The sequence below is a fragment of the Lagopus muta genome, chromosome 6, assembly GCF_023343835.1.
Source record: "Lagopus muta isolate bLagMut1 chromosome 6, bLagMut1 primary, whole genome shotgun sequence".
Classification (NCBI taxonomy): Eukaryota; Metazoa; Chordata; class Aves; order Galliformes; family Phasianidae; genus Lagopus; species Lagopus muta.
In genome coordinates, this window is record NC_064438.1 from 57,686,406 (window position 1) to 57,700,563 (window position 14,158).

Genomic DNA, 14,158 nt, shown 5'->3' on the forward strand with positions numbered 1-14,158 from the left:
TATGAAACAAACAAAAAAACCCAACAAAAAAGCCAACCATCCAACAAACAAAACCAACAAACCCACATCCAAGTACCTCAGAGATTCCACCCAGGACTGTTACCTTCAAGAAACATTAACAGATTTTCAGAAGCCTGAAAACAAAACAAAACCAAAACAAACAGCACAGATGCAAAGACCACGTTGCTCTTTTCTTGAGCTCCTTCAGCTCACTTCTATAAGAGGTGCTCCAGCCCCACAGGCATCTTCGTGGCCTCCTCTGCACCCACTCCAACAGCTTCACATCCTTTTTGCTGGGAGCCCTGGGCTTGGATGTGGTGCTCCAGATCCATAACTACTCAAGGACAACAGGCATGTTGGAAAATTTCAGTCCCTTGGACAATGCTAAACTTTTATGAAAAATGAATGCACTTTTTAAAAGCAGCTTTCGCTGAAACTTGACTGCTGAAATAAAAACTTAGAAGTATCTGGTTGCTAAGATCGACTCTGTGATCACTATATATAATTTTGGTCATACTCTTCAGTGGAAGACATTGGTGCTCAAGCTGGTCAGAACTCTTGGGTTGACACACCAGATTTGATAGAAATCCAGTTGGAGAAACCACAAAGTACAACACCAGAAGACTCTGTGTTTATGTATCCATGCCTCCCTAACCAAGTGAGTGAACAGAACCAAGTAACCACAAACAAACAGGAGAATGCATCTCCCTGAGCAAGAAATAGGAATATATCAACACGGCAAGATCCTCATCAAAATGGCAGTCTTTAATCTGTCCAGTCAAGATGTTGGCTGTGCAGGGAGATGCTTCAGAGCTGGTCTGCAAAACCTTCACTGCCCAAAGAGAGGCTGGCAGGGACTCTGATGGCCTCCACTACAGCCTTTTGCTCCAAGCAGGGCTCACTGCAGTCAGGTCACATTGCTCATTGCCTTGTTCCAGTCAACTCCCAAGAGTCTCCCAGGATGGAGATCCCCCCATCACTTCTTTGACATTCTCCTTATGAAGAGTTTTTCCCATTTCCAACTGGAATCTCTCTTGCCATAGCCTGTGCCTACTGGCTCCCAAACCTTTGCTGGGCTCCCCACTCTGCACATTTGCAGTGGAAGATGGTGTTCAGACTCCTCTTCAGCCTTCCTGCCTCCAGAACAAAAAGCTCAGTTCCACCAGTCGTGTCCTTCCACATTTTCCTCTTTTCCTGCCTGTGTTCATTCCCTGTAGCACTCCAGTCACAGAAGTTAACCCACCACATCTCCATAAACCCTGCTACTTCCTAGCACAGTGACCATACATAAACCTCCAGTGTCCCTTAATCTCTCCACAGACTACAGGTGATAGTGAACACTGGGACAGCTCACGCTCACAGAGCCCTCATCCCTTGTCCCTAAGAGCCAGGACTCCAAACGTACAGCACAGGAGTTCAGTGGAGATACTAAGGAGGCAAGGAGATGCAGAAGAGGGATACACTAAAGAGGGGTGTGAAAGGTATTCCAGAAGGCACTGATTTTCCCAACACACCTTTGGTGAGCACTGGTACCATTGCTTGGTCCCCTCCCCGTTCTGATTCACAAAGCTCCCCACTCTTTCACAATCTACCATCTGTCCTGAATCTACTGCAACACGCTGGAACTGCAGCATTTTTTTATGAAACAACAAGTAAGGCAGATAAGAACGAACAAGGAAATCGTGAGCAGGATATAGCCAAAAGCAATGGTACATCCTGTAGAGCTTCCTGTCATCTAACCACTGAAACAGCAAAAATAAACCCACTTCTTTTGTCTGGAGCTTTGCAGCCATGAAAATCAACATGTGTAAAAACTGAAACTGCAATCCAAAAACATAGAAAAGAATGCAGAACTTACCAGGCTCTAACTTGATTATTTTTACAGCAGCCAGTTCTCCAGTATGAAGATTTCTAGCCTGAAATAAGAGAGTTAAGACACATTCAATTATGCTGCAACGGCATCTCAGAGAGTTTTACAAGATATGCTGGATGCAATGTGTTACAAATACTGCACAACACAATCAGCTGCAAGCAACCTGGGTGAGGATTATCTGCGCTTGGTATTAGCACTGCAACAACCTAGTTGGAAATCTGAAGTGTTAGCAGCAGTTCCTTCCAGAGCTTCTAAAACCAAACAGCTTTTCATCAGCAAACGAGAGCTCATGACTTCAAAACACCACGGTAAGGGCTGTTCAAACTGAGAAGTGCCCGCAGCCCATGCAGACTGGAGTGATGCACAAGACTGTGCTGCACTGCGGGCTGCCAGAGCATGCTGAACTGCACCCACCTCATGGTGGGAAACCTCTGTGTGCTCTGAAAGTGGAACTGATAGGCAGAAGAGAGAAGCTCTGCAGATGCAGCATGTTTCATGGGAACTACTGGACTCTGAAACTCCTTCCAGCAGACTCTGGCTGACTGGTGTGGTCCCCACATTCCTCCACTCTTTACTCTGAGAGTGGTGAGGTGCTGGAACAGCTGCCCAGAGAGGCTGTGATGCCCCGTCCATCCCTGGAGGTGTTGAAGGCCAGGTTGGATGGGGCCCTGGGCAGCCTGGGCTGCTGTGAAATGGGGAGGTTGGTGGCCCTGCATGGCACAGGGGGGTTCGAGCTTTGTGATCCTTGAGGTCCCTTCCAACCCGGGCCGTTCTGTGGTTCTGTGAATGCAGCTCCAATCCAACCTTCCCACCATACCTGGAGGGAGTCCTCCTGTAAACTTCCCACTGAGAGCTCAGTGCTGGAAGACAATGTTACAGGAACCTTAGACCTGGAAAGCTGTATGAGGGGATCTCATTAATGCTGTTAACTCTGGTAAAACGAGCTCTAAATCACCCAGGCACCATCACCAGAGCTAAGCTATATTATTTTTGACACACAACCTAATCCAATTAGGGACTGTGGCATTCCCTTTTTGCTGAGCATCCAGAAGTTAATGCCTTTTGACTCTGTGAGAGAAGTTCAACATCTTATGAACACATAAAATATGGCAAAAGGTTAAAATTGTAGAAAATCTGAGGAAAACTGGGCCAGCTGAAATTGATTGCTAAGTATTTAGGATAAGGATGCAAAGGAAAGTTGCCTGAGGGCTGAGCTGGAGAAAGCCACTGCAGAACATGATGTTCTTCTCTTGCTTATGGACAAGAAGTCTTCATTTAGCAACAGGTAGAGCAAGGACTTAAAATATGAATCCCTCAACTGTGTCAACACTTAGTCAAGCTTCCAAATCAAGCTTTCCTACTACTGGGAAAAAAAAAAAGCCAGCAATAATTGGCCCATTCAAAGTCCCATAGTGTTCAGGTAAGTGCCATCTGTCAGCATGCAGGGTAGGAACACTCTCAAGTGTGACTCAACTGAAAACAAAGCAAACCTGAACGACCATGCAACAGAACCAACTAATTTACGCAAATCACTGAACAGAGCGATGTCTGCTAACCACAAAGGAAACCCCTGCCACTTCTTTAAGTACCTTCCGACCAGAAATGCTCAGCAGACTGCAGCAAAATCATTGGCATTCATCAACATCCTGATGAAGCACATCAGGGACCTTTTTGGTACTGTTACACCAACCTGTTATAAAACACAGAGGTGCCTGTAAGAATGTGAGGCTCCCACTGAAGTCAGGAAACCTCAACTATCCTTCCTTCTATCCAAAACCAGCCAAGCTGTCCAGATAAAGGAGACCGAACCACACTGTGTACAGAAGATCACCTTCATCTCTGAAACACACAGAAGACTGTATTCTTTCCTGATATTCCCATCACTGTTCCTGTTATGCCAAAGCCTGAAAGAATAGCTGCAGACTGCCAAAGGTACACACACTGCTCGGCTGGGGTGCAAAGGTCCAGGCCAGAGCTCAGTGCATTGCTGGCTCTCAGCTCCCACACTGCACAGGCCACACAGCTTCACCCAAGAACACCCTGCTGCTATCCTGCATTACCATCACGTTTTTGGCAAAGCCCCAACGTGGAACATTTTGGTTTTAAGCCATCAACCTTTGCCTGATGGCATGGAAAGCTTTTTACCAGGTTGGTATTTACGGACTGAACATATTGAGCTGTCTGTATCAGTCACCCTAAAACAGGTTTCCTGGTACAATTTCATCTTCCAACTCAATACTTTTCTTGAATTGACACCAGGACCACACACACTATTTAAACCATATCATGCCAGCACCAAAGGCAAAAATACTAAGCATTCCCTCACGCTCAGCATCACAGATTCCCAGCATGGCTGTGATTGAAGGTTCTGCTGGAACCCTCTGGTCCCACTCTGTCCCAGCAGGGACACCCAGAGCTGGTGCCCAGAGCACCTGGGGCTTTTGGAGGTCCCCAAGGAGGAGACCCCACAGCCTCTGCATCAGTGCTCCATCACAGCCCAGCGCAGAAACACTTCTGATGGTCAGAGGAAGCCTCCCATGCTCCAGTTTGTGCCCATCGCCCCTTGTCCTGGCTGCATCCTCTCTGCACCCCCATTCAGGTGGGGACCCCCTCCTCAGCTCCAGGCTGAGCAGCCCCAGCTCTCGGCCCCCCTCACAGCAGAGCTGTTTCAGGCCCTGCAGCACCTCGCTGGCCTTACGCTGGGCCTCTCCTCTACTGAGGGCCCAGCACCCCACGTGCAGCCTCACCAGCACTGAGCAGGGGCGAGGACCCCCTCCCTTGACCTGCCCACAATACTTTGCCTAAGGCAGCCCAGGACACCAACAGCCCTCTTAGCAGCAAGGGCCCAGCAGCTTGTTGGGCTGCTCACAGACACTAGAACTGCACCAGATCTTCTGTCTGCAGGGTCAGTTGCAGGCATTCAGCAAGCTTCCCAGGAGAGCCACCCACCCCTAAGTGCAACTATCAGCTTTTATCCCTCCTACAAGGGCACCCACTTTACATACGTACCTACACCTCTGTCTGTTGCCACCTCTTGCTTTTTCAGCCTTTCTACTTTCTACCTTTCTGTCAGCTGAAAACTTCATCAATAATGAGCGGCGGTTATCTCATGTATCATGAAAAACAAAAGATGGTGAAGGCTAAAAACTGCTTCCCCGTGGTACACAGTTTGCATTGCTGGGCTATGTTAAAAAGGACGGTGCGGTACTGAGGGAGTCAGCCTTTGTGAACCAATCCTGACGTTTTACCAAACATGAAATCTGACAAAACTCACCCATTTCTTACAATAGTTCTTACAGCCAGTTCTGACGCTGCAGGCTAAGAGACCACAGCCTGGCCGTGGCCCAGCTCCCTCCTGTGCTGGAGCCCACATCCCCGTCAGCTCCCTGCCGCGCTTCCCACGCCACAGAAGAACAGCCCGACTTCCCCGACAGATTGCAGAAGGAAGCCAGAGCCTCTGCTGCCTGCTAGCACTGATCTTGTTCTATTTCGTGAGACTCAGAACTAAAAATTATGTTCTACATTGCTTAGAGTGAAAATTGAAACTATGGGATTTTGGCAGAAAGTTACAGAAGGAAGTTTGACTGACACAAGAATGGGACAAGAATGAGGGCATGTTTGAATGGGGTGAGCCACAGAATTAACCTCTGAATCAGAATTGTTAAAGTTGGCCTTATTTAGCTCTACATCATATACAGCGTGTATGTAGTGAAAGAAAGGCTGGGTGGTTATTTGGTCACCCCCTTTCCTGGCTATGGGAGGAGTGACAGCACCCCAATGAACACAGCCCTTCCAGAATATTTTACCAGCTACATGCTAATCCTACAGAACAAGAGAGCCTGTGTTCAAGATTAAATACAAGGACTGCTTTTTTTTTCTCCTCCCCCCCCCAATGTCCCACTACAGGACAAACCCAGGCACAGCACAAGCTCAAAGGCTAACTCAAAGTGAAGAGATGCAGCACCAGGAGGGCTGGGGGTTTGGGCAGACAAAAGCAAGAGAACTGCTTTATGTGCACATTTGAAGTTCAGCTTTGCGTGCTCAGCCTCCTTTATGGAATCACACAATTGCTCACGTTGGAAAAGACCTTAAAGATCATCAAGTCCAACCACTACTCAAGTACAACCATACTACTGCCAGGGAGGTGGTGGAGTCTCCTTCTCTGGAGATGTTCAAGACCTGCCTGGATGCCGACCTGTGCGACCTGCTGTAGAAACCTGCTTTGGCAGGGGGTTGGACTCGATGATCTCTGGAGGTCCCTTCCAACCCCTACAATGCTGTGATTCTGTGATACTCTACCACTATCCTTGTCCAGCTGCTTTCTTCTTCAACACTGAAGAAAAGAAGGGCAAGATTTGGACACCAATACCACAACTTCCAAATCACTGTTGTCAATCTCCACAGTGAAATATCCCCCTCATGCTTATGCCTTGTCTGATCTCCAGGCTTGGATCAACCCTCCAGTTCACCAGCAGATTCATTTGTTCAACTGAGGCTTCATTTAATCTAATCAGAACTGCAGCTCCTGTGGCAACCCTCCCACACACCCCCACGTTATTCATTCCTTGCCAAGTTCCACTCATCAGTGACCACGATGCTTTGCTGTCTCATCTGCTGCTTGCTTTTTCTCCACCTCCCAAAGGTCCCCTGACTTCCAGCCACTGAAATGGAGGTTCAGTCATTTGCCTTCTAGTTTCTGACTTCTGATTCTTCGTAACTCTTAACTTGCTCTGTCCTGTTCTGAAATTCCCAGCACGGATAATGGGAACAGCTTCCTTTCTAAAATATGTAACTCCAGAGCTCCTCACAAAACCTTTAAAAGCAAAACGAAGTTAATTTGCTGTGCCAGTCTAGAATTGCTATCCTTCCCAAGAGAAAGACACTGCAACCTTTTGTAGCATCATGCCTTAGCAAAGCACATTTGTAGAAGGAACCAAACTCCCTGAAAGCTCTAAGAAAACAACCCTTGAATGTCTGCAGCTAAAGGTTAACATGGGCACAGAGACCAGTCATGGCAGCTCATGGCTGCAAAGAAAACAAGCAGCTCCCAATCCCCCCACATAAGCCCTGGCCTCGGGGTCAGGACAGAGCAAAAGCCAAAGGGTCACCTCCTCGGGCTGCAGGCTGACTGCTGAGCTCTGCCTGCTCTGCAGCCTAAACCAGCAGGTCCTGATACAGCTCAGATGAACTGAGCACATTCCAGCCCCTGTCCCAACACCAGCCATCACGCCCTATGAGCACCCACTGCCCACCTTTCCAGATGTGGTATATGACTGACCTGTATTCCTCACATTCCCCTGTACCAACCTCCTACCTGGGAGCACGTACCAAGCTCACCTAGACGTGACTACCAGACAATCCTATGTGTATTTTTGTTTGTTTGATCTGAAATAAACAAACCTGACCCCGTCACATAAACAAATCCTTCATCCCAAGCAAACCCACAGAGTGCTGGGCTGAATAAAGGCCCTTCTGCTCAGCACTGAGAGCATCTCCACAACAGACACCAAACATCTTCCCCTTCATGCAGTTCCAGCTCTGCAGGAATTTAAGAAGTGTGATAGGACAGCTGTAAGGAACGGAGCATAAGTGGGATGAGTCTACAAAATCCTAAAGCAGATCTTACTGTGTGGGATTAGATTTGTGCCAGACACAACAAGCACATTTGCCACCCCGAGTCCCCGCAATGCTCTGTTAATCTCTGCAGGTGTGCCAAGGCAGCTCACCTGTAAAGCAGACATCAATCTAATCTGAGCAGTTACAACATAATACCTAAGAGCACCTTCTTATTTTCAGTGCTCTTTCTCTTTTAGGAGGCAGAAACAGCCAGAAGGCAATTGTTTACTCTGCAATTTTCCAGCTGGATCTTTAATTGAGAGCCGTACCAGGCTCTTCTATGGGGAGAAGGCACAGAGGCTTTCAGAAGCCACTTCTCTAACAGAGACTTCACAGATTCAGCACCCTGAAAGAGATCCATCTCTCACAGCCATCACCACAGCACTTTCCAGAATAAACTAAGGACAAAGATTCACATGCTAATTTTACTTGTGTCAGCGAGTTCACACTGCAGCAGCACTACCAGCACAGCCATCCATTTTCTTCTGCCAAAGAGCAGGCAGGCACTGGAATGGGCTGCCAGGAAGGTGGTGGGCATCCCTGGAGGTGTTCAAGATACATTCAGGTGTTGTACTGAGGGACATGGCTTGATAGAACAAGGGGAATGGTTTTAAAGTGAGACAGGGGAGGTTTGGGTTGGATATGAGGAGGAAGTTTTGGAGCCAGAGGGTGGTGAGGCACTGGCACAGGTTGCCCAAGGAGGCTGTGGATGCCCCATCCCTGCAGGCATTCAAGGCCAGGCTGGATGTGGCTCTGGGCAGCCTGGGCTGCTGGTTGGTGACCTGCACACAGCAGGGGCTGGAGCTGGATGAGCGCTGTGCTCCTGTGCAACCCAGGCCATGCTGTGATTCCATGATTTGGTGGGGAACTACTGGTGGTAGGGGACCAGTTTGACTGATGACCTTGGGATCTTTTTCAACCTTGGTGATTCTACGGTTTTATGACTACAGACACTTTCCTACTCAAAGCCATCAAGGATTGAAGGCTCATTAACAACGTTAGGCCAACTCCTTTTATTCCTGCAGAGGGAACAGGCCCAGGATACGTACCAGCAAACTGTCTCTCCAGCTCTGCCACAGACCTCAGCAGCCACAAAACATTCAATTCCCATTCCTACCAATCACTGCTGAAGGACAAAGACCGATGGCAATGTGGGTAACAACAGTACCAAAGCAAAGCTCAGTGCACATCTCAGCAGCATTCAGCAGAGAAAAAGTAACGCCACCAAAAAAAAGCAGCTGTATGCTTCCAAGTTGGTCATTCTCCTTGTGATCCTCCTATGAAATCTTGGCAAACCGTTGTTTGCAAATATTTGGCGCAATCCTTCCAAAATTGAAAGGCTAAAGCTAGAAATAGACCCCGACCACAAAAGTGCTATTTAGCAACTAATGCAGCGCAAGAGATACAAAACAAATACCACATGAGAGGAAAAAAACAAACAAATAAAAGCCCAATTTTGATGCAGCTGGAGCAAAAGTAAAATAACAAACACAACTTCTCAAGTCACAACAGCGTGAGTAAGATTGCTTTGGGAAGCTAATAGAAATAGCTCACCCTCCTGCAGAACAGCACACATGTGTGAGCACATAAGGTGCCACAAACCAAAGCATGGCCATGAAGCTGTGGACATGCTTAGAACTGAGCACACATGGCTGACAGCTTGAATGGCTGGGGTGTAATTAGGGGGAAGTTATGAATAGATAAATAATAAATAAAGATATGTTTGAACTTATTATTAAAGCACGCACGGAGATGGAAGTTAAAAGGGTTTCTTACATAAAAGGGTTATAAAAGGGTTGAAAGCACATATCAAGATACAGGAAAAAAAATCCCCTCCACTTTAATGGATTATAAATTCAAGTAACATTAAAAGACTGCACAGCTTATAGCTGCAAGGGCATTTATCCACTCCTCAGAGACGGAAGAACTCAGGACATGCAATCCAAAATACGTGAAGGAGAGCAAGAGAGGAATCAGGGAGTTGAACTAATGGAGCACCCAGCCTCTCAGCACCTCTAACCCCACCTCATACATCAGAAACACACCAATATCATCTGTTAGACAGACACCTGCATCGTTTGTGTCAGGGAAGCTCTGAGGAATGTCCAACAATTTGCACATAGCAAGGACAGAACTGCCAAGCATTACTCAAGAAATCAATGATTCAGGTCCAAAGCTCTTGACTGTGCTTTCCCATCAAAAATAAAGCAACAAATCCCAAACATGTGCTTTCTAAACTAGGAGGAAAGCATGGCTTTGAAGCAGAAAGCAAGCTGTAAGCCACTTCTATTCTTCAGGACCAAGCCTTCTGAAGCACAGTACAAATCCCCATTGCTTCCTTTTCCTTATTGTCATTTATCTGACAGAACATAGAGCAATGCAGGTGAAAAACACCGATTTCAGCAGCAAAATCCCATGCTAGCATTGTTATCCTGTGAGTGCCTCCCTAAATCTCAATTCCTCAAAGATACACCAACAGTGAGAGAACCAGGAGGAACCAAAGCTGGCTGTGTGAAGGAGACAGGTCTGGGTGTTTTGTTTGGTGTCGTCAGTAAATAAAACAGTGACCAGAATGGATGGAATGAATGAAAAACAAGTCATGTAAAGCAAAGAAGATAAAACAAGGTAAAAGAAAGGTTAAGTACAAAATACGTCTTGTACTTACATTGAGTGCAGAGAGGAAATACGATCTGTAATAAAGTGGAAGTGTATCCTTCTGGATTTCACAGCTGCCTCATCCCCTCACACCTTATTTTAACCCGACAGGAGGGGTTTGGTGCTTGTTTGGGGTTTTTTTTGTTCATTTTTCAAGTTTTAAGTTGCTCCCTTGACTTGGACTCATCCCCTCATGCAAATAAAGCAACCAGAAAAGAAGAAACAAGCATTTTTGACAGCTTATTCTACAGCTGTCAAACCCTGGTTTCACTTCAGCAGCCTTGTTCCAACCCACCAGGCTGCTGACCTCCCCAGCTCACTTGCTCTTTTGGACAGAAAATAACGTGCATGCTATGGAAGTTATAATATCACAGTAAACTAGGCCTTGTGATTGAATTTGTATTTAAAAGGAAGAATGTTTCCCCGATTTTAATGCAGTTGAAAACATTTACCACCTTGTCATTCCTCTTTGTTTCATTACATACGCAAAATTTCCTCTTAGCATGAAGTTGCCAGTATCCTCAGTTGGAAGGGATATCACACAAGGATCAGCCCAGCTCCTGAGTTACTGCATCTCAGCACTAACTCAGCTGCCACCAACATGCATCCTCAGCATCCTTCTTGTCCTCTGAACACTGTGATGGAGGCTGACGATCCACACGCCAGTGGAAGGAACAAGATAAGATCCTCATGAAGCTACAGCAACAAAAAGCAAAAAGCAGACCTGTAAATCAAAACAGATCCCAGCCTTAAGCAGAAAGCCAAAGCTGTCACATGTAATACTACACTTGCTATAAGGTATCCTGAAGACATGATGTACCCTGCAAGTGTATTCCACCTCAGGAAGTTTAAGATAGCATAACTGCCCTTCTCTGCACAAAGCCACCGGAGATTGAACTCGCGCAGCCAAAGGGCAACCACACAGGGATCACATGCAGATTCCACTTTGGGCTGCCCTCGGCCAAAGAAAATGATGCACATGGGTGAAGCAATGAAATCAGAAACCATGAGAGAGTAGGAGGGCCAAAGCTGTCACGTCTAGATGAACTCAGCGCCCACTGAGACGGCACTGCATCGGAGCTGTCGAGGACACAGCTGGCCCCACACCTCCCCATGGCAAACCCAGCGCCTGGCTGACATGCAGCATTCCCTGCTGGCTGCAGGAAGCACTGAGGCTCCTAGAAACAGAGGCAGCAGCTGCTTCATCTCCCTCCCAAGTTCATCATTTTGTCGTTTCATGGAGAAAAGCCACAGCCCGCTGCTCTCCTCCTCCCAGACTCATCCCCCAGAAGTGACCTTTGCTGCCCAACCCAGCACAGCCCATCTCGGTCTATGAGCTGGACAAACCTCAGAATTTGCAGAATGAGAAAGAGACAACGTTTCTGTCCCTAAAAAGGCAATCAGTTGTGGCTGCTGAAGTGACAGCAGACGATGAAGCTCAAACTTGCCTCTCCATCCTCAGAGCTCTGCCCCCAGTTTGGCACTGGGAGGAAATGTGAAACCAGGCTCTGTAGACAGGAAATGTTTGGCAAAGTTTTAAAGGCACGATGATAATTAGAAGTGTACTCAATTGCTCCTGCAGTGACTTATGCCTCTTCACAATGATCTAAGCAGTTGACTGTCACGACTCGAGCACTGCTTTGAATTTCAGCACCGACATGCCCAAACCTCTGATTTGGATTCCTCCAAGGCCAGGCTGGATGTGGCTCTGGGCAGCCTGGGCTGCTGGTTGGCAGCCCTGCACACAGCAGGGGGTTGAAACTAGATGAGCACTGTGGTCCTTTTCAACCCAGGCCATTCTAGGATTCATGCTGACCAGGTATTTCGGCTATGCAGACACGCTCAGCACACCCAGGAAGCCCTCAGGAAGTGCTGATACGACAGAAGTGATGCCCACAACACGCAGCCTGGTTCAGCTGCCTCCCTTTGCAGTACCCTGCTGTTATCCTCATCCCAGCAATGGAAATTGCCCTCCTCATACAGGCAGCATTTCACATGCTTCTTCAAAAGAAAAAGGCATCTCAGATACCTCAAATTGACTCCTACCCCCCTCTGAGAGCCCAGCATGTACTGTGAGCAACACAAACACTCTCCCTTTTACCCCCTGCAGGCTAAACTCATCACAAGAAAAAATTTCAATTACTGCTGTTTTCACACCCTCCATAAACACAGCACAAACACCTGATGCTCACACTTTAACACTTTACCATTTATCTTCCATCAAGATTAATGACTGCATTCTCGGGAGGTCATCATTCATCTCTTATCTTGCACGTCCACATATTAAACAGCAAGTGAAGGCAAATGGAACACTGTTCTCTATCAGCAAGCAGCTATACTCGCAGATGAGAGCAGAACAAAACCACTCCAGCTTGTTTGAGCAGATAGTCAAATTCCAGTCAATATTTGGCTTTACCATCTCTCAGCCTTTGCTGTTCCTTCTCACTGACCCTGGAGGTAACTGCACAGTGTACAGCTTGGCATGCACAGGGCTCCTTGGGCAGCGTGCTGCTGAAAAATACCAAACACACAACTCCAGATACTCTAAGTAGGGCATGAATGTGATAAATGGATAAACCATCCAGAGTAAGTTCATCTGTTCTGCGCCTAATTAGAAAGGGAGCAAGCCATCAAACCACCTCTTGGCAGAGATAGCCACAATTTATCTCTTTAGCACATACAGCCAGAATAAACTTGAATATACTTAACTTACATCTAAATACACATTTCTGCATTTCTACTTAGGGGGAAGAAACGATGCCTTTAACGCTGCACGAGAAAGCAAGTTCAAGGAGGTAACATCAATAAAGACAACAGAGCCCTGCAAAGTCCTCCTCTCTGCAAGTAGGAACAGCAGCTGCCTCTCTGGAGCACCTCAATGTTCACATCTCAGCAAGTCCAAATCTAGCTGTGTACAGCTGAAAATGCGCTTCATGCAAGCAGAGAGAAGACATCAGCCTTCTCTCCAGAGCCCCGCTCCCACCTTTTGAATGCTTCTGTGAGGACAAGTCTCCTTTGGAGCCCTTTGCCTGGGCCTTGGCAGGGCCAGGAGCACCCACTGAACAGATTGGCCTCTGAACCAAGCCCTGACTGAAAGCGGGCAGGAAGCAATTCCTGGCTCACCTGCAGTGGGTGGGACAGCCCACAGACAGAGCGGGGTCTTCATTTTGCCACCTTGGGCTCTTTGAGGGGCAAGGATGGTCCTTGCAGGCTCTACCCATTGTGCTGGGTGAAATCAGTAAATGTGGGGTGAAGGAATTTCTAAAGATGAAGTGCAAAATGGAAAACTCCCTGCACTAAATGCAGAATTTCTCCCTCAAATTAGGCAAGGAACTGCCAGCAGCTCAGACCTCTGTGTGACAGAGCACTCCTGCAGAACAACGTGGGAAGAGGCAAGTCTGGAGCTCAAAATGATGGCACTGGGCACTACCCAGCAGATGGAGACAGCAATTTTATAGAGCTGGTTACATGGAAATGGAGTGGGAAAGTATCCTGCCCTTCTCACTGAGCTTTTACTGAAATCCCAGGATGTGCTCACAGTAACGAAAATTGCCATGAACCACCAATCAGAGGTCCACCAAACCTTGAAAGTGGCCTCATTGATAGGAAGAATTCCAAAATTTGGAGAGAATTAAAGCATTCTGATTCTTTGAAGAAATATAAAGCCTGGGATCCTAACAAAAAGGCAAAGAAAATCTTTGAGCAACTTTTATGTATGTAGAGATCAACCCATTTCACACACGGAATCACTGTCTGTTGATGCTGCCTCCTCTCTTCATTCACAGCTGTAACCAAGAAGCAAGGTGCCAAACATGAATAAAGGTAGCAAGCGTGGTTGTTTTCCCAGCTGCAGGAAGGGCAGACAGTTGCTGGTGTCAGCCAGAAAAGCTGGCAAACTCCGTGCTGGCCTTGTGAGCAGGAAAAGCTGCTCTACAGGACACAGCTGATCTGTGTGTCACACACCTCTCCTGATGCAACCTGGAAACTCTCAGCCACCTCTTGCTATAAGTTCTC

General features: G+C 47.2%; 1 protein-coding gene across 3 annotated transcripts in view; it reads right to left on the reverse strand.

Moving 5' to 3' along the window:
* Window positions 1-14,158, reverse strand: part of MAP4K5 (mitogen-activated protein kinase kinase kinase kinase 5) — a 58,372-nt gene that overhangs the window by 38,435 nt on the left and 5,779 nt on the right. For all 3 annotated transcript variants that reach the window (XM_048949138.1, XM_048949139.1, XM_048949140.1), the window contains one exon: window positions 1,859-1,916. In XM_048949138.1, the coding sequence (XP_048805095.1) occupies window positions 1,859-1,916 (58 nt within the window). The remainder of the gene's footprint in view (window positions 1-1,858; window positions 1,917-14,158) is intronic.